Source organism: Myxocyprinus asiaticus, chromosome 3 (assembly GCF_019703515.2).
Source record: "Myxocyprinus asiaticus isolate MX2 ecotype Aquarium Trade chromosome 3, UBuf_Myxa_2, whole genome shotgun sequence".
Taxonomy (NCBI): Eukaryota; Metazoa; Chordata; class Actinopteri; order Cypriniformes; family Catostomidae; genus Myxocyprinus; species Myxocyprinus asiaticus.
In genome coordinates this window covers 36,407,245-36,433,149 of record NC_059346.1, presented here as the reverse complement: position 1 = coordinate 36,433,149, position 25,905 = coordinate 36,407,245, and the positions used below count along the sequence as shown (strand labels likewise).

The 25,905-nt window shown below is 37.4% G+C and overlaps 2 protein-coding genes across 11 annotated transcripts; one reads left to right on the top strand and one right to left on the bottom strand.

Annotated features, from left to right (window-relative positions):
• The first annotated feature begins 760 nt into the window (after nt 1-760).
• Nucleotides 761-10,630, top strand: LOC127418027 (elongation factor 2-like). 2 transcript variants are annotated; one of them, XM_051658346.1, is made up of 15 exons: nt 761-917; nt 1,957-2,171; nt 5,484-5,665; nt 5,936-6,147; nt 6,639-6,826; nt 6,959-7,064; nt 7,160-7,273; nt 7,385-7,523; nt 7,614-7,809; nt 7,889-8,147; nt 8,942-9,049; nt 9,162-9,515; nt 9,639-9,821; nt 9,907-10,039; nt 10,258-10,630. In XM_051658346.1, the coding sequence occupies exons 1-15, from the start codon at nt 915-917 to the stop codon at nt 10,449-10,451; spliced, it is 2,586 nt and encodes an 861-aa protein (XP_051514306.1). In that variant the 5' UTR covers nt 761-914; the 3' UTR covers nt 10,452-10,630. The 2 variants fall into 2 exon arrangements, with proteins under 2 accessions (XP_051514306.1, XP_051514314.1); XM_051658354.1 differs by lacking the exon at nt 1,957-2,171 and having other exon boundaries at nt 772-917.
• Nucleotides 10,478-24,910, bottom strand: LOC127418044 (E3 SUMO-protein ligase PIAS2-like). 9 transcript variants are annotated; one of them, XM_051658423.1, is made up of 15 exons: nt 24,863-24,910; nt 23,787-23,873; nt 22,946-23,414; nt 21,894-21,981; nt 16,809-16,859; nt 16,600-16,690; nt 16,245-16,379; nt 15,986-16,091; nt 15,771-15,844; nt 15,506-15,666; nt 15,242-15,375; nt 12,868-13,045; nt 12,465-12,604; nt 12,331-12,368; nt 10,478-12,197 (listed from the first exon to the last, which is right to left on the bottom strand). In XM_051658423.1, exons 3-15 carry the CDS (start codon nt 23,409-23,411, stop codon nt 12,003-12,005), a joined length of 1,857 nt encoding a protein of 618 aa, XP_051514383.1. In that variant the 5' UTR covers nt 23,412-23,414; nt 23,787-23,873; nt 24,863-24,910; the 3' UTR covers nt 10,478-12,002. The 9 variants fall into 9 exon arrangements, with proteins under 9 accessions (XP_051514383.1, XP_051514365.1, XP_051514375.1 ...); XM_051658405.1 differs by having other exon boundaries at nt 23,961-24,906; XM_051658415.1 differs by having other exon boundaries at nt 23,787-23,848; nt 23,961-24,906.
• Between the last annotated feature and the right edge of the window lie 995 nt (nt 24,911-25,905).

The following is a 25,905-nucleotide window of genomic DNA, read 5'->3' as shown; positions in this document are numbered from 1 at the left end:
CGGGATTGGGTGTCACGTGACTGATCACTCGTCAATGGGAATAGATAGGAAAAAATATAAATCAATTCCACGCTTTTAAAAGTCCTTTAAAAACAATCCGTCACCGGATGACGATGTGCCATAATGTAATTAAATAATTTAAATTGAAATGGTTCTTTTTTTAAATTATTATTATTATTATTATTATTATATTTCGTCATAAATCACGGCTACTTTTGATTGGCTGTCTATGGAGAAATATTCGTTTTGCCATAGGGTGGTGTAGTTCCAGCGTCTACCAGCAGGGGCTAACAGGGACCTGCTAACCAGCCAATTCCTGACCCCCTGACAAATAACAAAAATGTTTTTTAAAGTTTTAAATATTGTGTCTGGCAATGTAACTTATATTGTTATGGTGACTATGTTTAAATACTTCTTGCTCGTAATAAAATCTCTAATATAATGTTTTATGTGTATAAATTATATGTGAATATTCTCTACACTCTGACAGTGCGGGATATGTGATTTTTATCGTATTTCTGAAATATCTAAAATACGTGTCTTTATTAAGCTAAAAATGGAAGACACGTCTTATGGGGGGAATTAAATAACAGGTACACAGAGTGTCTTTTTCATCATATTTATTTTCATCTTAAAGCAACAATTTAAATTATGTCCACTTTATCATCAACAGCGCATGAACGTGAATCCCGCGATATCTGCCTTTGGTCTCGAAGCGGCTGATCTACTATGAGAAGTGAGAACTATCCGACTTAACAGCAGTTATTTCACTCCTCATCTGACTGCATCCGTATACTGTCGTCTGCTTTCAAAGCGAGGCTTGGCATCTCAAACGAGCCTGTTCTCTCTTCTCCACCGGAGAGGATCACCGACCGCAACAGAGGCAGTCCTAGACTTGTGAGCCACTCGCCAAAATGGTAAGATTGTTTTTTTATTTATTTTTATTTTTATTTTTTATGCCTGTATTAAAAATGACTGAATTGTTATAGTAAACATTTTTCGTACATTTGGGACCGTTGGATTTCTTCAGTCGTTTATATAATCTTATTCTGATGTCATTGACGTAAACCGGCTTATAATATGTCAACCTTGAACTTGAATTACATTCTGAAAATGTAAAGACGTCTCTACGATAAAATAGTTAGGAACGGGAATGACGCACTGAAATATTGGCGCATAGACCTTTTCATTCGAAGGGACATGATAAAGAATAAGTCGCGACTTCCTAAAGTTTGTCTCGTAACAAAATGAATCACTACCGCATGCGGTTTATTCAATCTTTGTTTTTAAGAGTAAGTAAGCCGCGTCATTTTAGGGATATGGCCAGAAAAGGGCGCTCGCGCATGTTGGAATAACATTAGCACGTTATACAGTAAATAGTGTGTGCACGCCCACTGTCCTTTCTATACGCGTATTAAAGTTTCGAGCGCAGAGATGCTGGAGGGCTACTGAAATGCATATACAGACATTATAGTGACGGGACTACTGTGTTATTGTTTTTGAGGGCCGTCAGTCAGTCAAAACAAGCTTGTCGTTGGCTGAGTGCATCGCTGGGCAGCGCCTGTGCTAGAGAGACTGTAGCATAGCGGCTCCCCAGTAACTACGCACTTACATGGGACATGCAGTAACTTGAATGCACTCTCCTGTGTTTTTATTTTTTTTTTTGTTTTTTTTTTATTTTTTTGAGCAATCATAAAGACATTAAATGCAGTTTGACTTATAAGCATAATAGCTATTATTTCCCCTTACTCCGTGTTAATTTTTTTTTAGGTCTTATGGGGGGTCCCTTAACTCTTATGGGGGGTCCGGGACTCAGAAGTTAAATCCATGAGTTCTATTAGGCTGACATTTTACCCGAGGCATACTTTTGTTTTGAAATCACATAGTGTCCTATATACAAACATGATCAGATTTACTCCCCAAACAACACTTGACAAACTCGTCTTTGTCCCTCAGGTGAATTTCACGATAGACCAGATTAGGGAAATTATGGACAAAAAGTCCAACATCAGGAACATGTCTGTGATTGCCCATGTGGACCATGGCAAATCTACTCTCACTGATTCCTTGGTGTGCAAGGCTGGTATTATTGCTTCTGCACGTGCAGGAGAGACCAGATTCACTGACACGAGAAAAGATGAACAGGAAAGGTGTATCACCATAAAGTCAACGTAGGTAGTCCTGTTTTAAATGTAAAATTTTTTTTTTACTCTTCTTATTCCTATTGGACTTATATATGAATATATAGTGTGTGTGTGTGTGTGTGTGTGTGTGTGTGTATATACAGTAAATTAAATATACTGAAATATACTATAAATAATAAATATGAAATATATATATATATATATGTGTGTGTGTGTGTATGTATATATGATGTATAAATATATACTATATAAAGTGTGTGTATATATACAGGTGCATCTCAATAAATTAGAATGTCGTGGAAAAGTTAATTTATTTCAGTAATTCGACTCAAATTGTGAAACTCGTGTATTAAATAAATTCAGTGCACACAAACTGAAGTAGTTTAAGTCTTTGGTTCTTTTAATTGTGATGATTTTGGCTCACATTTAACAAAAACCCACCAATTCACTATCTCAAAAAATTAGAATACATCATAAGACCAATAAAAAAAAAACATTTTTAGTGAATTGTTGGCCTTCTGGAAAGTATGTTCATTTACTGTATATGTACTCAATACTTGGCAGGGGCTCCTTTTGCTTTAATTACTGCCTCAATTCGGCGTGGCATGGAGGTGATCAGTTTGTGGCACTGCTGAGGTGGTATGGAAGCCCAGGTTTCTTTGACAGTGGCCTTCAGCTCATCTGCATTTTTTGGTTTCTTGTTTCTCATTTTCCTCTTGACAATACCCCATAGATTCTCTATGGGGTTCAGGTCTGGTGAGTTTGCTGGCCAGTCAAGCACACCAACACCATGGTCATTTAACCAACTTTTGGTGCTTTTGGCAGTGTGGGCAGGTGCCAAATCCTGCTGGAAAATGAAATCAGCATCTTTAAAAAGCTGGTCAGCAGAAGGAAGCATGAAGTGCTCCAAAATTTCTTGGTAAATGGGTGCAGTGACTTTGGTTTTCAAAAAACACAATGGACCAACACCAGCAGATGACATTGCACCCCAAATCATCACAGACTGTGGAAACTTAACACTGGACTTCAAGCAACTTGGGCTATGAGCTTCTCCACCCTTCCTCCAGACTCTAGGACCTTGGTTTCCAATTGAAATACAAAACTTGCTCTCATCTGAAAAGAGGACTTTGGACCACTAGGCAACAGTCCAGTTCTTCTTCTCCTTAGCCCAGGTAAGACGCCTCTGACGTTGTCTGTGGTTCAGGAGTGGCTTAACAAGAGGAATACGACAACTGTAGCCAAATTCCTTGACACGTCTGTGTGTGGTGGCTCTTGACCCCAGCCTCAGTCCATTCCTTGTGAAGTTCACCCAAATTCTTGAATCGATTTTGCAATCCTCATAAGGCTGCGGTTCTCTCGGTTGGTTGTGCATCTTTTTCTTCCACACTTTTTCCTTCCACTCAACTTTCTGTTAACATGCTTGGATACAGCACTCTGTGAACAGCCAGCTTCTTTGGCAATGAATGTTTGTGGCTTACCCTCCTTGTGAAGGGTGTCAATGATTGTCTTCTGGACAACTGTCAGATCAGCAGTCTTCCCCATGATTGTGTAGCCTAGTGAACCAAACTGAGAGACCATTTTGAAGGCTCAGGAAACCTTTGCAGGTGTTTTGAGTTGATTAGCTGATTGGCATGTCACCATATTCTAATTTTTTGAGAGAGTGAATTGGTGGGTTTTTGTTAAATGTGAGCCAAAATCATCACAATTAAAAGAACCGAAGACTTAAACTACTTCAGTCTGTGTGCATTGAATTTATTTAATACACGAGTTTCACAATTTGAGTCGAATTACTGAAATAAATGAACTTTTCCACGACATTCTAATTTATTGAGATGCACCTGTATATATATATATATATATATATATATATATATATATATATATATATATATGATATATATATATATGTGAATATATGTTGTGTGTGTATATATGTATGTGTATATATATATATATATATATATATATATATACAGTAAATGAAATATGCTGAAATATACTATGAATAATAAATATGAAATATACATATATATATATATATACACTCACCAGCCACTTTATTAGGAACACCTGTACATCTTCTTATTCATGCAATTATATAATCAGCCAATCGCGTGGCAGCAGTGTAATGTATAAAATCATGAAGATATGGGTCAGGAGCTTCAGTTAATGTTCACATCAACCATCAGAATGGGGAAAAAAATGTGATCTCAGTGATTTCGACCGTGGCATGATTGTTGTTGCCAGACAGGCTGGTTTGAGTATTTCTTTAACTGCTGATCTCCTGGGATTTTCACGCGCAACAGTCTCTAGAGTGTAAAGAGAATGGTGCGAGAAACAAAAAAAAGTTCTGTGGGCAAAAACGGCTTTTTAATGACAGAGATCAATGGAGAATGGCCACAACTGGTCCAAGCTGACAGGAAAGTGACCGTAACCCAAATAACCATGCTTTACAACAGTTCTATGCAGAAAAGCATTTCTAAACACACAACATGTTGAACATTTAGGCAGATGGGCTACAGCAGCAGAAGACCCCTCCGTGTACCACTACTGTCATCTTAGAACAGGAAACTGAGGCTGCAGTGGGCACAGGCTTACCAAAACTGGACAGTAGATGATTGGAAAAACATCACCTGGTCTGACAAATCTGGATTTCTGCTGAGGTACACAAATGGTAGGCCCACTGCAGCCTCAGGTCTTCTGCTGCTGTAGCCCATCCACCTCAAGGTTCGCCATGTTGTGCATTCTGAGATGCTATTCTGCTCACTACAATTGTACAGAGTGTTTATCTGAGTTACCATAGCCTTTCTGTCAGCTCCAACCAGTCTGTCCATTCTCTGTTGACCTCTCTCATCAACAAGGTGTTTCAGTCTGCAGAACTGCCATTCACTGGATGTTTTTTGTTTTTTGCACCATTCTCTTTACACTCTAGAGACTGTTGCGTGTGAAAATCCCAGGAGATCAGCAGTTACAGAAATACTCAAACCAGCCCGTCTGGCACCAACAATCATGCCATGGTCTAAATCACTGAGATCACATTTTTTCCCCATTCTGATGGTTGATGTGAACATTAACTGAAGCTCCTGACCCATATCTGCATGATTTTATACATTACACTGCTGCCACACGATTGGCTGATTAGATGATCGCTTGAATAAGTAGATGTACAGGTGCACCTAATAAAGTGGCCAGTGAGTGTAAATAATGAATTTGTCAGCAGAGTAAATAATGCTAAAGTTATAGATTTTCATATTGATATTTAGATTTTACTAAAAGGATAGTTTGTAGATATACCAGCCAATTTACCACAATGGTTTGAAATGTATTTCCCCCCTACAGAGCTATCTCTCTTTATTATGAGCTCCATGAAAATGACTTGGATTTTATTAAGCAATGCAAGGATGGTTCTGGCTTCCTCATAAACCTGATAGACTCACCGGGACACGTTGACTTCTCCTCTGAGGTGACGGCAGCACTTAGAGTTACAGATGGTGCCCTTGTAGTGGTAGACTGTGTATCAGGTAAGGCATCACTTGCATGGCACTTTGTCATTAATAGGTACCTTACTTTTTTGTCAGAATATCACATTAACACTGCTTGTCTCTAATTAAGGCATTCCATACTTCCACAGACTTGTAAAATATGATTTTTCAGGCAGTATTTATCCTCATGCAAATATTTGAGGGCCCACCATACTATTTGTTGTGGCAAATAACCAAACCTGTGGGAAAATAATTTAATGTCTGAACAATTTGTTTTTAAAGAGTTTAAAAATGTGCCTTGTCCAACAGGTGTGTGTGTGCAGACTGAGACAGTCTTGAGACAAGCCATTGCAGAGCGTATCAAGCCTGTCTTAATGATGAACAAGATGGACCGAGCTCTCCTTGAGCTGCAGCTGGAACCCGATGAGCTTTACCAAACTTTCCAGCGGATTGTGGAGAATGTGAATGTCATCATCTCAACCTATGGTGAAGGAGAGCATGGACCAATGGGAAACATTATGGTAATGGTTCACTCAAGCTGGCATCTGAATTTTAATAAGGAAACAAGAAATTTAGTTAACGCTTTACAATAAGGTTCCATTCGTTAACATTAGTTATTACACGGCTGCCTGGAATACTCGATTCTGATTGGTCAATGGCTCCATCTAGCGGTCTGATATTTCTCTGTAATCACCGCACATGGACGTATCAAACTGCTCATCCGGGTATCTGAGCCATCCTTCCTTCTTCTTGTATCACTCTGCGATTTCTACAAGCTAATAAAATAAACTCAAATCAACTTTTTAGCAAGTAGTCTTGTAATAAGATGCATACTAAGTAGTCAGACGTTCATAAATTATAAAATAAACAAACAAACTCCTAAGCAAACAGGAGGTGGAATTTGGTGTTTTTAAGTAATCTTAACAAATGGAACCTTGGAACTACAGTTTAGACTGAAAAGTGAACTTTGAGTAGAGCATTTGTTTTGTGTATCTGTTTCTTTCTCCTTTAGGTGGATCCTGTGGTTGGGACTGTAGGATTTGGTTCAGGCCTCCATGGCTGGGCTTTTACTCTGAAACAGTTTGCAGAGATGTATGTTGCCAAGTTTGCTGCTAAAGGTGATCAAAATAAAGCAGACCTCACTCCAGCAGAACGTGCCAAGAAAGTGGAAGAGATGATGAAAAAGCTTTGGGGAGATAAGTAAGCATTTTGTTTTATAAATAAGGACATTTGAGCACAGTGAAAGTATGACTTACTCATATGATATCCCTTATATATCTGTGTGTATGAACTGTATGTATTCTCCTTTTAATTCAAGGCCTTCTTTTCCAGGTACTTTGATCCTTCCTGTGGAAAATTCAGCAAATCAGCAACCAATGCAGATGGCAATAAGCTGCCTCGCACTTTCTCCCAACTTGTCTTGGATCCAATCTTTAAGGTGTGCGTTTAAATCAATTCCTTCTTGTTAATACCTGATTCTCCTTTTGGTATTAACGTTCATCAATCAATCTCCAATTTGAACTCTTTACACAGGTTTTTGATGCCATTATGAATTTCAAGAAAGAAGAGACCCAGAAATTGATTGAAAAACTTGACGTAAAGCTTGATGCGGAGGACAAAGAAAAAGAAGGAAAAGCTCTACTTAAGGTAAAAGTAATGATGAAAGTAAATTTTCAGTGAATAATCAAACCCTAAGAGGTAATAATTAATGAAAGTCCATACTGGTCTAATTTATGCATGGTTGTACCATGTTTCCAGGCTGTTATGCGCCGTTGGTTACCTGCAGGTGAAGCTTTACTCCAGATGATTACCATCCATCTTCCTTCTCCCGTCACAGCCCAGAGGTACCGCTGTGAACTGCTATATGAGGGTCCTGGTGATGATGAGGCTGCCATGGGTTAGTCACAACATTGCAAGAGGTTTTACACTTCAAGGAGCTTTACCTTGTTGGCAACCTTTATGTCAACTTCCTCCTTTGACTTTCCAGGGATAAAGAATTGCGATCCTAAAGCTCCTCTTATGATGTATATCTCCAAGATGGTGCCAAGCACTGACAAGGGTAGATTCTATGCCTTTGGTCGTGTCTTCTCTGGTGTTGTTGCTACTGGGCAGAAGGTGCGCATCATGGGCCCGAACTTCACACCAGGAAAGAAAGAGGACTTGTACTTGAAGCCAATCCAAAGGTTTGTGTCCATAGGTTACACACATAATGCATCCTCATTGATCATCAGAGATTTGATTAAATTGTCATGTCCTCCTCAGAACTATCCTGATGATGGGTCGCTATGTAGAGCCCATTGAAGATGTGCCATGTGGGAACATTGTTGGTTTGGTTGGGGTCGATCAGTTCCTGGTTAAGACCGGAACCATCACCACCTTTGAAAATGCTCACAACATGCGTGTTATGAAGTTCAGCGTTAGTCCTGTGGTGAGAGTTGCTGTGGAGGCCAAAAACCCAGCTGATCTGCCAAAGTTGGTGGAGGGCCTCAAACGTCTGGCTAAGTCTGATCCCATGGTTCAGGTAAGCATATTAGATCTATTTAAGGGATAGTTAACCCACAAATGAAAATTCTCTCATCATTTACTTACTCTCATGCCATTCCAGATGTGTATGACTTTCTTTCTTCAGCAGAACACAAACAAAGATTTTTAGAAGGATATCTCAGCTCTGTGGGTCCTCACAATGCAAGTAAATGGTGACCAGACCTTTCAAACTCCAAAAATCACATAAAGGCAGCATAACAGTAATCCATACGACTCCATTGGTTAAATCTGTCTTCAGAAGCAATATGATGTGTGGGTGAGAAACAATTTAAGTCCTTTTGTACTCTAAATCTCCACTTTCACATTCTGAAAAACTATTAAATTATTGATCTTTTTCACCCAAAGTTGCTTCAGAAGACAAATACTAAACCACTGGAGTCATATGGATTACTTTTATGCTCCCTTTATGTGATTTTTGGAGCTTCAAATTTCTGGCCACCATTCACTTGCATTGTATGGGCCTACAGAGCTGAGATATTCTTCTAAAAATCTTAGTTTGTGTTCAGAAAAAGAAAGAAAGTCATACACATCTGGGAAGGTATGAAAGTGAGTAAATGATGAGAGAATTTTCATTTTTAGGTGAACTATGCCTTTAAGGTTCAAACAAAATATAAATTCAAAAGCTGCAGAAATCTGGCTCACTCAAATTACTTATTACATAAAATTGATATACTAGATCTTTGATCTTTCTGATAACAGAGATACACATTTATTTTCTAATACTACAAACAGTGTGAGATCATGATGAAATTGATATCTGCATTTTGCCAGTGTATCATTGAAGAGTCTGGCGAGCACATAGTGGCGGGTGCTGGAGAGCTGCATCTGGAGATTTGCCTGAAAGACCTTGAGGAAGATCATGCTTGCATCCCTCTGAAGGTAACACTTAGATGACTCATAAACACTGATGAGTGTGCAGATATTTTTTTGTGTGTTCCTTACTTTCATTTTTGGTAACAGCTTCAAGTCTTTTTTTTTTTTTTTTTTAAAGAAATCAGACCCAGTTGTGTCATATCGTGAAACAGTTAGTGCTGAATCAGACCAGGTTTGCTTGTCCAAGTCGCCCAACAAGCACAATCGGCTGTACATGAAGGCTCGTCCTTTCCCAGATGGCTTGGCTGAGGACATTGATAAGGGTGATGTGACCTCTCGGCAGGAGGTTAAACAGAGAGCTCGCTACCTGACTGAAAAATATGAATGGGAGGTTGCGGAGGCCCGTAAGATATGGTGCTTTGGACCAGATGGCACAGGGCCCAACATTCTTGTGGATGTCACAAAGGGAGTTCAATATTTGAATGAGATAAAGGACAGCGTAGTGGCTGGTTTCCAGTGGGCAACCAAAGAAGTGAGTGACAACTAATTAATGTATTATATATTCATCGATACTGCTACATACAGAAGTTCAGTTTAGATTATGATAAAATTTCAATATGACATTTTTAAGATACTCTTTTTGTTACCTTACTAGGGTGCTCTCTGTGAAGAGAATATGCGAGCAACCCGATTTGACATTCATGACGTCACCCTTCATGCTGATGCCATCCACAGAGGTGGTGGTCAGGTCATTCCTACAGCCCGTAGGGTTCTGTATGCTTCTGTGCTTACTGCTCAGCCGAGACTCATGGAGCCCATTTACCTGGTTGAGATTCAGGTACATATGGTGGATTCTTTCTAATACAAACGAGAAATCAGTCTAAATCTCGATGACACTAAAATATTTGCTTTTTTCCCTCCAGTGCCCAGAGCAGGTTGTTGGTGGCATCTACGGTGTGCTGAACAGAAAAAGAGGCCATGTCTTTGAGGAGTCCCAAGTGGCAAGGACACCTATATTTGTTGTTAAGGCATACCTGCCTGTAAATGAATCATTTGGTGAGCTGCTTTCAAACTTGAAGCAACTTGGTTTCTTTTTTTTTTTATTAGTTCAAAATGATAGCACTAGGATAACAAAGATTTGTCATTTTTGTTACCAACAATAATTGGTAAACTTAAAACAAAAGTTGTTGTTGCAGTTAAACAGAACGGCAGAATATAAACATGTAATGCATTTATCAGCTATCTTTGATTTTTTTGCATTTGTTTCTGTACAGGTTTCACAGCAGACCTGCGGTCTAACACAGGAGGACAGGCCTTCCCTCAGTGTGTGTTTGACCACTGGCAGATTTTGCCAGGTGACCCCTATGATGTAAACAGCAAACCTAGCCAGGTTGTTGCAGAGACCCGTAAGCGCAAAGGTCTAAAGGAGGGCATCCCAGCATTGGACAACTTCTTGGACAAACTATAAATGACTATGGATTGTAAAAATGGTGATTAAAGCTATCATCTTACAATGTTTAAAAAAAAAAAACTCCAAAGTAATGATTCTGAAGTGTATGGAATAAGGTTTACACTGAAAACCTTAATCTTAATTTAAAATGTCAAAGCTGAACAATCTTGCAGCCAATAAAATCTGACCTTGCTAAACTTGTGTGCATTAATCCATACATGATGCAGAAAATACAGCCAATACAGTGAAACACCACAAAAGTCTGAACTTAATCATTTAAAATGTAAAAATAGGTATTTTCAAATGAACATGAAATAATTATAGAATAACTGTGGATTGGTTTACATGTATTCGGAGATCCATGTATTATTCATGCCCTCCTTTTGGCAAAGAATTCATGATACTCAAAAACTTAAGTCTCTGTGCCATCATCAATAGAGATGCAATCATTATAAAACTCAGCCCTGACTGGCAGAAAAAACAATGCAATGTATCAACATTTACAGCATAATCAGTGTTGGGTTTTAGACTCAAAATAGTACATACAATTTACACAACAGGGGAACTGCTACTTGTGTAATAGAACTAACAATTCACATGCCTTCAGAGTTTCTTGAAATTACACAGTTCATAGTGTATGGCTCATATCCAGTAAGACTATATGTGAGATGAATTCAAACTGCTACTCATGTCTATAAAATAAATAACCATTAGCAATAAAAGACTTGCAAAATAAGTTAGATTTGTGTATTGTATTGATCCTGTTACATATATAAATGTTTGCTTGGCTTAATTTTCATTTGACCTATAGCTGCATGTCTTGTTAGCAGACCAAGAACCATTAAAATTAGAGTTTTAATGCAGGTCATGTTGCAGTTCGAGGCAAATATGTTAGACATCTTTGAGATAAAAACAACTTCAACATAAAATTACAAATTCAAAATAGGTTTACTGCATCAGCAACCAAGAATATGATGGCTCATGGTAAAATAATTCAAACAATTTAAAACCACAATCTTTAAAAACAGACAAGTGTTGCAATCTGACATTTGTCTTGATAACAGACGAGTAAACATTTTACAATATACAACAGACAGTTTTTATTGCTGCAACTGAAGTCTGAAATTGTAACAAACAAAAAAATAATTGCACTGCTGAAATTCAAAAGGACAACAAACTGAGCTGCCGCTGAAATTGTTTTCGCTTCAACCGCAGAACCGCTGATGGTTTGACGTGTCTGAAATTTCCAGTCCACTTTTTTTCTTTTTTTTTGTAGTTTACTTTGCTCCTCCCATCAAAAAGTTAATGGATGAGAGTCATTATAGTATAACTTAAGTTTCCCCAATTTGAGGGAAAAATAGCTAGAGTCAGGGTTGCATTTGCTAACCCAGCCACAGAACTCACAGGAAATATGATCTCGCTTCATTGCAGTCCTCCTAGGTCCATGTCAAAATATAATTCTTAAATTCCATAGTCCAACATAAAAATGTTTTAGCTTAGCTAATCTGACTTAGAGTGTGGTTGGTTTAGTGACTGGCTAAATTCTGGCCAATAAAGATGAACCATGATTCAGTCTAGTGAGATAATGTCTGACAGGCCTGAGGATCCTCCGGTGATGACACCAGTCTCGTGACTAGAGCTGCTGCTATGGGTTCCCGTCTCTACTGAGTACTGAGCTGATGAGGATACCAGGCCAATGCTGGTGGTGGCACTCTGAAGGCTGCTGGAGAGGCTGTCTAAAAATATGGGGGCTCTGTAATGCTGCTAATAAGACAAGAAAGCAAATTAGCTGTAATATCTTAGAAACAAAATCTGTGTACGCCAGAAAACATAGCTGAATAACAGACAATTAAAACGTAAAACCAAAGCAGTCTTATTAAGAATATTTCACACATACCTGGGGGTCCCCTTGAATCAGCGAAAATAAATCAAGACCTTTGGGAAACACACAAATAGCATGAGAATCTTCAGCATTCCTGTTGAGTATGACTGAATGCATATTTGATTGGATGAAGGATTATATATACATACTTTGCATATCTGTGGGAATAGTGGATAAGGTTGAATGGTGAAATGGAACAGAGTAGTCTGCTATTGAGGAGGTCAGGTATGAGGTGTCCAGTGTCTGGACATTTGGCACACGAACAGTTGATGGCTGATACGTCAAAACCCTAAGAGAGAAACAACAGATAGAATGGTGATTTGCATGCTGATGTCATATGGAGGTTCCACTGCGATCAAACGATGGATTTTGAGAAACATTTTGATCACGTTATTCATTAAAAAATGTACAACTATATTAGAACACAGTATGGTTAAAAGTTCAGTGTTTTGAAGTCACAAAATAGCATGCCTTACAAATCAGTTTCATACTTCTGAAACAGGTGCATGTAAAACACATGGTCTGATTTGTAGTGAATCATTGAGCACAAACCCTTTGCTGTGCATCTCTTCAGCTTTAGACATGTAGACACAGCGCTTTTTCAGAGGAGGATCGCTGTCCTCGTCATCATCAGACGAGCTCTCTAGCGTCAGATCAATCACGTCTGCTTTTTTTGTACTGCTGGGTTCTATGGGTGGCACCACTGCACTCTGTCGCACTGGGACAGCACCTGACAGGTCACAGCAAGACATCACTTTGTGGGTTAAGGAATAATTTTCAAACATGGAAAACATATTTACAACCAACTTAAACAAGGTACAAGTTAATACAATCTACTTCAGGTTAATCAATGTTTTCTCACTTCTCAATAGGGCTGGGTATTGATACAGATTTCCCAATTCGATTCCAATTCACAAGCTCTCAATTCGATTCCGATCTTGATTCATATGGGTACATTTCTGTTACAATGTCCAGTTTTTAATCAAATTGGTCACATTTTAGCTTCTGAAAAATGTTCAAATTCAGACTATTCCATCAATTAATGTCTTGAAATTACATATATTATGTTGCATATATCTATTTTTTATAAATTTTTATTGTTTACTTGCATAATTTGTAGTGGTCGACCAATATGGGTTTTTTAATGTCTGACCGATGCCGATATCCAGAGAGTAGGGTGGCCGATAAGCAGATACAATGCCGATATGGCACACAATTTAATATAGTAAATAAACATAAAATTGCTAAAAATTAATAAACTCTTATTTAGCACTTTATTTACTCGATTTCACACAAAACTTTAACTTTATAAAAAAAAATAAAAAATTAAATGGTACATAGCAGTTTCTTCGATTTCTGTTTAGTCATCAAATTTTTGTAATTATTTGCACATAAAGTTGTTAATATATTAGGAAGGAGGAAATAACAGTATACACACAGTAGCCCAGCAACCATGGATGGCATGTGCACATTAGTAATCGCATTTTCTCACAAAAGGCCAAATCAAACTAATTGTACATACAGTGCACAGTAAATATGACATTAACTCATAGCACACGTAAAGCACTTTTACTTTGAAGTTGCACATACGTGCATGTGCGGATCCAGCAAACAGCAATCTCCAGACAGTTTAAACGGCCTGGTGCACCGGCTTGAATTGTCACGGACTGACTGTCATGATTTGTGAATCAGAGGAACTTTTGATCCTGAGGTTTTGTTTCTGGCTAATAGAGTACACGCTACAAAGGAAGATATTATTATATGAGTGCTTGACGGTAAGAAAAGGCTGGATTTTTGCGAGGTTCGTGAATTACATCTGTTTCAACGAGACATCTGCGTATTTGCAGACAGTACATGATAGAAACATGATATTTACCTATTTATCATTAGAAAGATAAAAGTCACAGGGAACTTTTGAAAAGAGACTGATAGAATACGTGCTTTAGTGGAAGAAATAAGCGTTCACAGGATGCTGGATTTGCTCAAGTTTTGTGAGGTTTGTTTATTACATATGTTTAAACGAGGTATCCGCATATTTGCAGACAGTATATATTAGTTTTATTGATATTTGGCTTTTTATCATTAGACATGACAGTTAAAGTTACAGGGAACTGTTGAGGAGGGAGAGTGAAACACACAAGCACTTTAACACTGAGCTCATACGTGTCTTTCGTGGCTCTGATATGCAGACCGTTTAAATGAGACTGTGTTGCACACTGGTCTATTATTGTAGTAGCACCATGGCACATAACAAAAAAAAGGACTGTGATTGCTTGTTTAATGTCTCGGATGCTTCGCATACAATCCTTAAGAAACAAATCTGCCTCTGCAATACATATCATTCAACCACTAATACTCTGTACTATTTACAAGTATTTACATTGATATGTAGAACACGTTCTTAATTGGTAATGTATATTTAAGACAAGTGACATCAGCCAGTAAGCGCATATAACGAGAGAAGACGTGGGTAATTTCTTTAGCGCATCCATGTGTGATTAGAATTAAAAGTTGTTGTTTTTTTTTAATTTAATTTTTAAAAAACTGACTGTAAAAAACAGAAAAGGTATTAAGAGACATTATTCAATGACATGGATCTGTGGATCGTCTTTGGGCACACAGAACAAGTTAAACCAAACTTTTACTCCCAACACGCAGATCTCGGTGCTAATAATTTCTCCACTATACTATTCCATGACTGGTGAGTGAAATTTGAACATTTACCAGCTAGTGGCTAATCATAGTCATTTTAATCACATAGCGCGAGATTTGGTTGCACATGCAAGTGATTATTTAGAGGGTTGCCACATAAAGTGAAAGCTCGATCTTGGGATTTAAGAATCAATATCAAGTTCCTTCAAACGAAGATCACACTGCTTTGGAAAATCGGTATTTTTACTCTGAATTGTAATTAACTTATACTTACAATCAATTTTTGGGATACATGAAGATGACACTTTCAATGTCTCCTTCTTTGGTCTCATTGGACACCATGTCCCATCCTCTTGAAATTTGATTTCATCTACATCTGTACAATCGTTGAGAATTTCCATGAAGAGCCTGAACAGTAGAGTGTGCCTTGTTTACTATATGTATATTATACTGTCTACAAAGTAAGATTCAATTCAAGAATTTACCATGGTTAAAGTGAACAGAGTGTTTCTTACCACCTCTGCCATAGCAGACTTACCCATCTATAATCAGACTCTCGTATGTGGCCTTTTTGTCACAGACGGGACAGATCCAGGTAGGCTTCTTCTCATTCATTTGCAGGTAAAGAGCAGCGTCAAAGCACTGCAGGTGAGAACAGGTGACAGCTCGACAGGGTACTGTAAGGCGCATCTTGCCAAGCTATGCCAAAGAGGAGAGTTTAGTCACACAAATCTCAGAATTTGTGTCTACAATGCTGTTTAAACTAAGTAATGTGTCAACAATCTTTTGTTGCAGTAACTTACTGGACACATGAGTGAGACTCGCAAACTTGTTGTGGCAATTTCACTGTCAGGGTCTGCCGTGAGTTTTTCTTTAACTGTTGCAAAAGGAAAGAGGGGGTGGATTTAGCAAATTATTCCAATTATTCTGCCCATTAATTGAATCAAAACAATTTGAAGAGGTACTTATTGAAATTGGAGTGGGGGGGGGGGGGGGGGTGATGATGATGAATCCTTACTTAATGCTCTGGAGTGGTCAGGGTTTCTGATCCCCTTCATTCTTAACCTCTGCAGTAACAACGGGGAGGTCAGCTGCCGTACCAAGTAAACAGACATGGAGTATGTCTGCAGAAAATGAGAGGGTAGTACATATAAATCCTTAGTATATAAGCAATACAAGTAAATAAGACATTTAAGCTAGAATGCTGAAGCTGATATTGCAGAGTATGTGAAACTATAAGGTTAAAATAGCAGGTGCAGTCTCACAAGTTCACCAACCTTCCCTATTTCAGGTGCCCACGTAACTGATATCTGATTGGGTACAGCAGATGACAACCTGACCAGAGATGTGATGTTCAGTGGTCTGCCTGGTCTTTTCTGCTCCACACCATTCTTAGGAGGTGGTGCATAGCCCTGCATCACAACCATATCACATCAACAATTTCATATGTGTACTATTAAAATTACAGCAGGACTACACTTCTAATGTCTTGCTATTCAAACTAATGTCTGTTACATACATGCAATGTACAAAACATGTATTAATTAGAATTTGAACTGTTTAGGGTTCGAAAAAAACCCAAAAATGTTTACAGAAATCTTAGAGTAGTTTTATTACAATAGAACTACATACAGGGAGAGGGAACAGCTTCCCATTGACTTTGATGCACAGGCTGTTTGGATAATTGTCCTCTTGTGGACAGCTGGTCTCTGCTAGACAAAACCTAGTATCAAAACAAAAAACAGAAGCCACTTTGATGAAACTAAGAGACTATAACTCAGACAAAGGGGACAACTTTGTACATACTGCTGATTAAGGTAACAGTTATAGTTGTTTCTTACCGTAGTTGAATTTGAACCATGTAGTCCCTTCTGCCACCTGGAAGAAAGTCCCTAGGTAAGAGCAAAAGCAAATGGTAAAAACAATGAAGAATCAAATTACAGACAAGGACCACAAGACAATTCATATTATTTAGTAGGGCTGGGAATTGCCACAGACCTCCCGATTTGATATTACAACAATATTTCCTTGCCGATTCGATATGTATTGCGATATTGCAATTTAGTGAGTATTGCAATTTGATGTTTTGATATAAAAACTTTTTCTCAGAAAGAAATGCTTATTGAAGAACAGTTGTGTCTGAAACGACAATTGTTTTTACTCTGTAATATATAATTTGCAGGTAAAACGTAGGGATGTGCAAAACTATCAATTTAAAACTACCAGTGGACCAGTTGGTGTGTTGTCTGAGCTAGGAGACTAGTTAGTGCAAAGGAACCCATGAATAAGGATGCATTACGTCCATTTGTATTCAACAAATAAATATATACTATATATTATTTTAACAAACGAATTTTTGTTATATTAGAATATAAAATATAACATTAATTACCATAGGCTAAAGAGTAAACTTGTTCAAGAACCATTTCAGGGGCTGTACTGAATTATGGCACACGTGACAATTCACCTGTAATCCCAATGTCGTTGCATGTTATTTGCATATGCATCCTGAGTCTGAGATCCTATGCAGTGTTCTCATAGACCTAGTTTCCATCCACTTTTAGCGCTGTTTTTTTATCGAAAAAGTGAAAACGTAAAAAAAATGTTCTTCTGCCTGTTTCCATTCATATGGCCTTTTATTGATAAAAATGGTGTGCGTGATGACGTCATGCTTAAAAAAACACTTTGTCGCATAAGTTCTGGTTTATCGCAAAATAAATCTGCCCTTAAGCCGTTTCTATACAGACATGTGTACATCGCTAATTGTGCACCTTTCACCTGAAGTTTTGGTAAAATGGGAGAGTATTGAGACAATTCATTGAAATTAGCCAGCTTACTGTCATTTTAATTTCACAAATAAATGCAATCAGAAGACGGAAATGCAATCAAAAGGGAACAGTTGCCCTTCTGATAGGACTGTAAAACTGGACCTGATGTTGCGCATATCGCAGGTTGCCACCAGTTCCGACCCAAAAGCGAATCGTCATGATCCTGTTCAAGCTGGCAACCTGCACCAAGTAAACTTTCGTTCTTAGTATAAGGACCATCCATCGATGTGTATATGCTGTGTGCACAGCTATTAAAGAAACACTGATGCGGTGTAATATCAGGGTTTACACATATGATACATTCCTGATATTCAATAGGCTATTTTGAACAATCATCTAAAGCATTGCCATCACAACTGCATTATGTCCCGTAACTTTTAACAACCAACTGAACTTTGATTATCATCTAAAATTAATTTGTGTCATAATACAATTGACATTTTCTGAAGAAGCTCAGCAAATGTGATCCGAGGTAAAGAGGGTTAGATTTAAAATATTTAAAAGATTTAAAATGTTCAAAAGCTCGTTTTCTGAAAGTGAACTCGACATTGGACAAATAATTCTGATCGTTTATAGTCTTGAAAAAAGTGTAGAAAATTCTGAGAATGTCATACAGCCGACTTTCTTCATCCACAGATCAGGGTAAAGCTAATTTAAGTTTGTGTACAGAAAAGGCAAGTGTATAGGCCTAACAATTATTTTTTCATTTGGTAATTTATTTTTGTAATTTAATGCTTTATTCATTTGGTAATTTATTTTATTTAATACAGGGAATTTTGCAGGCATTTTTTCAAAAGCTAAACAATAATTTACTAGAATTGGGCTGTTAGTGTTCCAAAGAAGTTTTTCTCCTAGTATTGTATATTTATTTTTAATTTATAATATCTTGTGCATAGAAATATGTTTTTTGTATTGTGGGCTAATTCCATGACTGCCGTCTATTATTTTGAATGGTGTGGAAAAGCAACTTTAATAAATAAACGGATGGCTACCGTGATTAATCGCAAAGAGTGGCCATTCATTTGTTCTCCGTGCACTTGTCAATGACAGGTGCATGAGAGATATACGTTTTGGCACTCCTGGAAGTGTCATGACGCAGATGTGTATGCAGCATCAGATCTGTGTAGGTATGCTGTTAAGACCAATCCATAACAGTGCGAGTAGTGCTTCACGTACAATAAATTGGCTTTCAAGGATGTATACCTTATCGTCATGATTAACACAGGCTAACGATTGGGGTAAATTCTGTCATGTGACACTACATTTTTACGTTAATGCCAATTTTCTCGACAAAGTATTTCCAAACCATTTGAAGTATCGACATAGTTTATGCACAACAGTTAAACGGAAAAATATTGTGTCGACACAAATTTTAGCGATAATTTGTGTTTCCATCAGCTATATTGGTTAACTTTTTGATGCGCTACACTTTGTCACAAAAAAAACCCTTGGATGGAAATGTACACATGGACAACACTACTCTGTCAGTCATCTGGGAGCAGTTTGTAAGAGGAAAAAAGCATTTGCGCCAAAGCGTAAATGAACTTCTGAACAAAAAAGCAAATCAGACACACATCGGCGGGATTTCTTTCGTCTGTTCTTCAAAATATAATCAGGTGTGTTTCATCAAGCACACATCTTTGTGTCTAGCAGCATTTCTTGTTGACAGTGGCGGGTAAATGTGCAAAATTACCCACCACTGCGCATGAATACACTGCTGTTACGGGAGTAGAATAGAAGCGAAACGGCGAGATTTGTCAGTGGAATATGAGTTGTGTGGCGCACTGCTACCAGGTCCTTGAATAACGTGTAACGTGCGAGTAAGGGCAGCCGGTGGAGTTTCTGGTGCCCCCCTAGGGAGTTGGTGCCCTACGCAGACTGTGTAATATGCGAATAGGGAACGGCGGTACTGCTAAGACAGCCTGATCGCAAATACAAAACATTACAGATGTTGAGAATGAACACGATTGGGGGAGATAGCCTACAGTAATAATTAGCTACTACATGCAAAGATTAATTGTGGAAATAAAAAGACTTGTGGCCTGAAAAATGACAACGTCTGTATAGGCTGATATTATATCGTTCTTGCAAATTTCCTATGGATACTGCACAAACATGACATAGATTTCTATAATTGTATCCAATTGTATCTGCTGATTTGCATTAAAATGCCCCATAAACAGGGGTTAAATATTCTAATAGTTAATCCTTTCAGTTTCTTGTATTCTCTCATGTGGTTTTTGTTTGATCCATTGGACACATTCCATCTCTATTTTGAGAGTGTATGTGTTCAAAAATATTTCAAGTTCATTATACTTCGCTCTAGTCAGTTGCGGACCCTGGCAGAGTATACGAGATCGGCACGAGACCGCGTGCACCCGCATAGACACGCGTTCCGTCTCTGTATCGCGCCGTGGTCCGATCTCTGTTTCATTGAAATCGCGTAATATGGAATCAACTGCTCACCCTTTTATTAGATCCACTGATGTGCAGTAGCGATTTTGCTTAGTTTATTAAAAAGCTGTAGCCTAAACATGAAGGGGATTTGAATCGCATCCAAAGCGACATCAACATAGAAAAAATATCATAACTTGAGATCAAAAGATCACGACTAACACATTGTAAAATGTTTCACTATTATTATTTGTATATTTATGTATGTACTCCATTTTTGTTGATTCAGCATTTATTTTTATTTTCTGTGTGACAAAAACTTTACTAGCAAATCTACAGTGGGATTTACTAGTGAAAATGCTTCTTCACACCACAGTGAAGATTTTTAAACTAATGCAAATGTTTTCATTAAATGATCAGAATAACAATTTGAGCCAAGTTAGGTGTTTGTTTCTACCATTAAGAACAATGTGTATTTATTTGTAAATTCTAACATTAGATATAAGTTTAGCATGTTCTATGAGATGACCCTCAACCAAGAGCAAGAAGGTAACTTGTCCCAGCTATCATCTGATTTTTATAAAATGCATAAAATACATTTGACATTCTTAATCAAGTTTTTTGTCATCTAATGTATAAACACTAAACCAAATATTCCATGTAATTATGTATTTTCACAAGTTATATAATGACATGCATAATGACAGACAAATCTAAAACAGAATCCCAGTAAAAAAAAAAAAAAAAAAACAAACAAAAAAAAAAACTATGAATTACATATAATACAGGACTACTAGTAAATCCATATTTAGACACCAATGTATTTAGACACCCGATTTAGGGTTCTCCCACCTCCGAAATCCCAAGTGGTGTGAATCTTAACTAAAGAAGTTTACAGTCATTTGAAGTAAATTTATAAAAAGTAAAATAGTAATTAAAGTTGTAAAGAAAATGCATGATAAAAGTAAAAGAAAAAAAAATTTAAAGAGCAATCATTTCTTTATTTTCATTTTGTAAGCTCTGTATTTCATTCGGTGAATAATGCTTTCATATCGCAGAAGTGTTACACTTTTCTCCAAGTGTTTTCAGCTTATTTATTAAATATTTTTATATAAAATGAAAAAAATAAATAAAAAATAAACACTGAAAGAGCTTGAGTAGAGTGACAACTGGGCACAAATGTTGAGTTGAGTACAGATTCACAACAAATGAATTACACTTAAGCAAAGCATTAAAGTATTGCTAATAATTTTCTTCATACGCTTGCAACTTGATTTACACACGTTCACAAATCTCACTCTGCGCATGCAAATCATTTAGACAAATTTTTACCTTCATAAATAATAATAATAATATTGGTCAACAACATAGACTGAAACGTGGCACAATGTGAAATTTAGCATTATGTTATGAATGATTTAAAACCATATTTTTTTTTTAATTGGACTATTGTCAAGTTCCAAATAAAGAGAAAATTAAATAAAAGGAATTATTTGGAAGCATTTAATTCACTGACTGGATTATCCAAAAATAGGCAGTACAATATGGTTATTTAATATTAAAAAAATGTCTCTAGATTTTCCACCAAATAAAAATTCTATATCGTGATCTATATAGTTATCGTGATATAAAATTACTCATATCGTGAAATAAGATTTTGGTCATATCGCCCACCCCTATTATTTAGCTATATTAAGTTCTTACCGAGAAATGCAAACTTCTCTCACTTGCTGTGGAGTCAAAGCAAATATAAAGTATTTCTCCTGGTGAAACCGCTGAACAGTACTGGCCCCTTTAAAACACAAAACAGTCATGAGAGGTGTAAGGTTTTGTTTTAAATCTAAAATACAAGCAAAGTGGAAATAATTTACAACCTAGCCGATGGGCTATCGGTACTTCAACTACAAAACAGTTTGAACAAAAACCCTCATATCCCTAAATAGGTAGGGTGCTACTCAAAACCCTAAAACTGTGCTTCATCACCAAAAGCTTTAAGGGATAGTTCACCCAAAAATGAAAATTCCCTCATCATTTACTCACCCTCATGCCATCCAAAATATGTATACATTTATTTCTTCTACATACCACAATCAAAGATTTTAAAAAGAATATCTCAGTTCTGCAGGCCAATACAAAGCAAGTGATTGGGGTCCAAAACTTTAAAGCTCCAAAAAGCACATAAAGGCAGCATAAAAGTAATCCATCCATAAAGCGATCCAATCGATTTTGGGTGAGAACAGACAAAAATAGAACTCATTTTTACAATACATCTTGACATCTGCAGTTTGCTTGGCAATCATGATTTCAAGCTCGATTACTCTAGCGCCATCTAACGCTCTGCACATGCGTCAAGCACTATGAAGGGTAATCAAGCTTGAAATCATGATCGTGCCTAGAGACTGTAATGGCAAGGTGTACAGTGAAAAAGGAGTTACATTTTAGTCTGTTCTCAACCAAAGTTGATAGGATCGGTTTTATGCTGCTTTTATGTTGCTTTTTTGAGCTTAGAAGTTTTGGACCTCTTTCACGTACATTGTACGGACCTACAGAGCTGAAATATTCTCCTTAAAATCTTTGTGTTCAGCAGAAGAAAGTCCTACACATCTGGGATGGCATAAAAGTGAGTAAATGATGAGAGAATTTTCATTTTTGGGTGTCTTCAATAGAGAAATAAGTGAAATGAAGTCCAGATGTTAATTTTGCCATGCAAGAATTAGCCTACTTCGTAAGAAATCAAGCATTTTGTAGAGAATTACCTAAACTTGATGGTTTGATCAAGACGTCCAGCACATCATAAAAAGGGAGGGATTTCATCTGAACGTCCGGGTGGACGGGGGCCATAAGTGGCGTGGGCTGCTGCATATTCATCATGGGCTTTGATTCATAACAAACAGGTGAATCACAGCTTGACAGGTGCTGCAGCACCAGGTCAGAATGGCCAGTTTGTAGAGAAAGATCAGAGCTCACAACCGTGGCACCACCGTCTATGTGAAAGTAAGATTTGATGCTTGACTTAAGAGCCGTCAAATCTGGAAGACCTTCAAATGTTCTTGGGTATCTCCGACGATACAGTTCCTTTATTTTGATCTGCACAGCAGGACTGCAGCCACTCTTCAGTAAATGCAGTGCCCTCAGCACAAGTTCATGTTTGCGACCGCTCTTATTCCTTCCAGCGAAACCTAACAGTACCAGGAGCTCTGAGACACGGAAACTTGATACCATATTCTGCAAAACAAATCCAAACAGGCAATAAAAAAAGGGCACTTTGAGACACCAGTCATGAAAAAGCAAATGAAATGTTTCAGCCACACAGTTAATAAGAACAGCCACCCTCTATGCCATGTTGTAGAATTTTACAAAACGTTTTGCATTTATAATGAATGCCAAAAGACAATAAGCTGTATTAATAATAATCATGGCATAACATGGTGGTATATGGTTACAAGAGATTTTATAAGAACGAAAGGTTTCATTTGTTAGTAGTAAGTAGATTAATTTATTTCACCAACAAGAAATCCAGTATTGTGTGTGAAAGCGACAACCACCCACATGTACCCATTCAAGAAACCCCAGAGAAATAAGAAAATCTCAACTGACCCTTCATTATATGGTCCATGCTTCATTGTTCTTATGTGTTAATCCATTTGTCTTTACAAATCCTTAACAAATGAGACCGAAAAGCATCTAAAATGTTGAGAATAATTCCAAGGCCCATTAGATAAACATTAAAAGCACAAAAAGAGCATGAAAGAGGATAAAACACATACTGACCACAAGAGGAATTAACTGATTGCTGGAGGAAAAAAGTATTGATGTTTCTGAACAATTCTCAATTTACTAACAATTTCTAAGACAACATAAATCACGTATATAGGCATGTATAAAAGCACAAAAAAGCATGTATTTAACTAACTTTTATGTATCCAAATCACACGGTATTCAGTTGGTATTGCCTAGGACTAATGCTAAACTGCAAGGCAGACATTTAAAATTTAGAAAGATGATTCGTGTATTAAACAAGTAAAAGCTATTATCTTGAGACAGGTGGTGAGAAAACGCTCACAATAACAGGAATCAAGTATGTCTTATTAAGGTTCTTGTAAAGAACCTTCAAGGTGTCCCTCTAAAAGTGCAGCTCGCAATTTTAATATAAAATGTCGTGTGCTACACACATATTTGCACACACGTGTCCGATATACTTGTCTAGACAGCAGTTAACCATGCAAACAAGGGTTTAAAAACAAACAACATCCTTGTTTAAATATAAATGTTCAGTGTTTTATCCGGACGCTAGCTAACAAAAGATCAGCCAAAACAATTGGAGCAGTGAAGAAACTGTACCGTAAGAACGATTTACCTGCAACGAACAATCATCAAGGTTGGTTAGGCATGATAATAAAGCGTTTTCATGCAGTGAAAGCGGGTAATAAAAGCAGTCTCAGTGACATTTACAGGCTGATTGTCCATGTTTGTGTAGCAGCTCGAGCACGGAAGCTAACAGGCTAAACACAATCAGTCTGACGGAGTGATGAGACATTTGCCTATTAACTATTAATAATCTATCCCGTAGGCAGCAAACCGACCGGTGAAGTAGCATTACAAAACGGCGACTGCAAAATGTCTTCTGAGTGTGAGAGACGCAAAGTAGCCAGCAATCATTGCACTTTCCCTACCCGTAACTCCTCTATATCCGCCATTTTCTGGCTGCACTCATCCTGCCCTGTCCGGAGATGTCACGTGACCACCTGTGCGGTACTGACACTTGCGTTGTTGTTGCTTTAACATTTCACTATAATCGCGAGTTCAAAAAAAAGACTACTTTATTACTATACAAGAAGTATTTGAATGTAATAGGAATGCAAACCTTCATGAAGAAAACTAACAAAGCAAACTAATTAGGTGCACTCAGTAATTTCGTTGTGCATGTCGTCTTACAGTGACACCTAGTGGTGTGGATGTAGCATCATTCAAACGCAACGGGCCGGATTCATGAAACGTTCTTAAAGTGCACCTATTATGGTTTGTCAAATATTACCCTTCATGTAGTGTGTTATATAGCTGTTTGTGAATGTAAAAAAGTCTGCAAAGTTTCAAAAATCAAAGTGCATGACAAATGGAGTTACTGACTCCCAAAAGAAAGAACCGATTCTGAACACCTGAAACAAGTCGTTAGTAATTCCAGACTTACTTCCTGTACTAACCTACGTAATTTGGTAACAAAAAACCCACCACTGGTCTTCATTGGCTGCTGGCAAACAGCTTTGACCCGCCCTCCAACACTACACTAAGCGGTAGACCAATCACAACAGTCTGGGACATCTGACCAATCAGAGAAGAGTAGGCTCTCTGAAAGGAGAAGTTTAGAATGAATCCTTTAGAACGGATCATTGAAAAAATTTCATCTTAACTACCATTTTCTTCTTAATTTGTAACTTAAGAAAAAAGTTACGAATATTTTGTATTCTCGAATAAACATCTTAAGAAAGTACTTATCTTTTTTCTTAAGATTGTTCTTATGAAAAAACGTAAGCATTCAAATTCTCGAAAAAAAATTTCTTAAATATCATCGTAAATATCATCTTAAAGTTAGGATAACCTCACAGTTGTCTTAAATCCTAAAAGGTAAGGTGTTTTTTGTAATTAAATTTTTTTATGAAATCTTACAAAAACACAATAACAAAACACACACACACACACACATATGCATATATATATA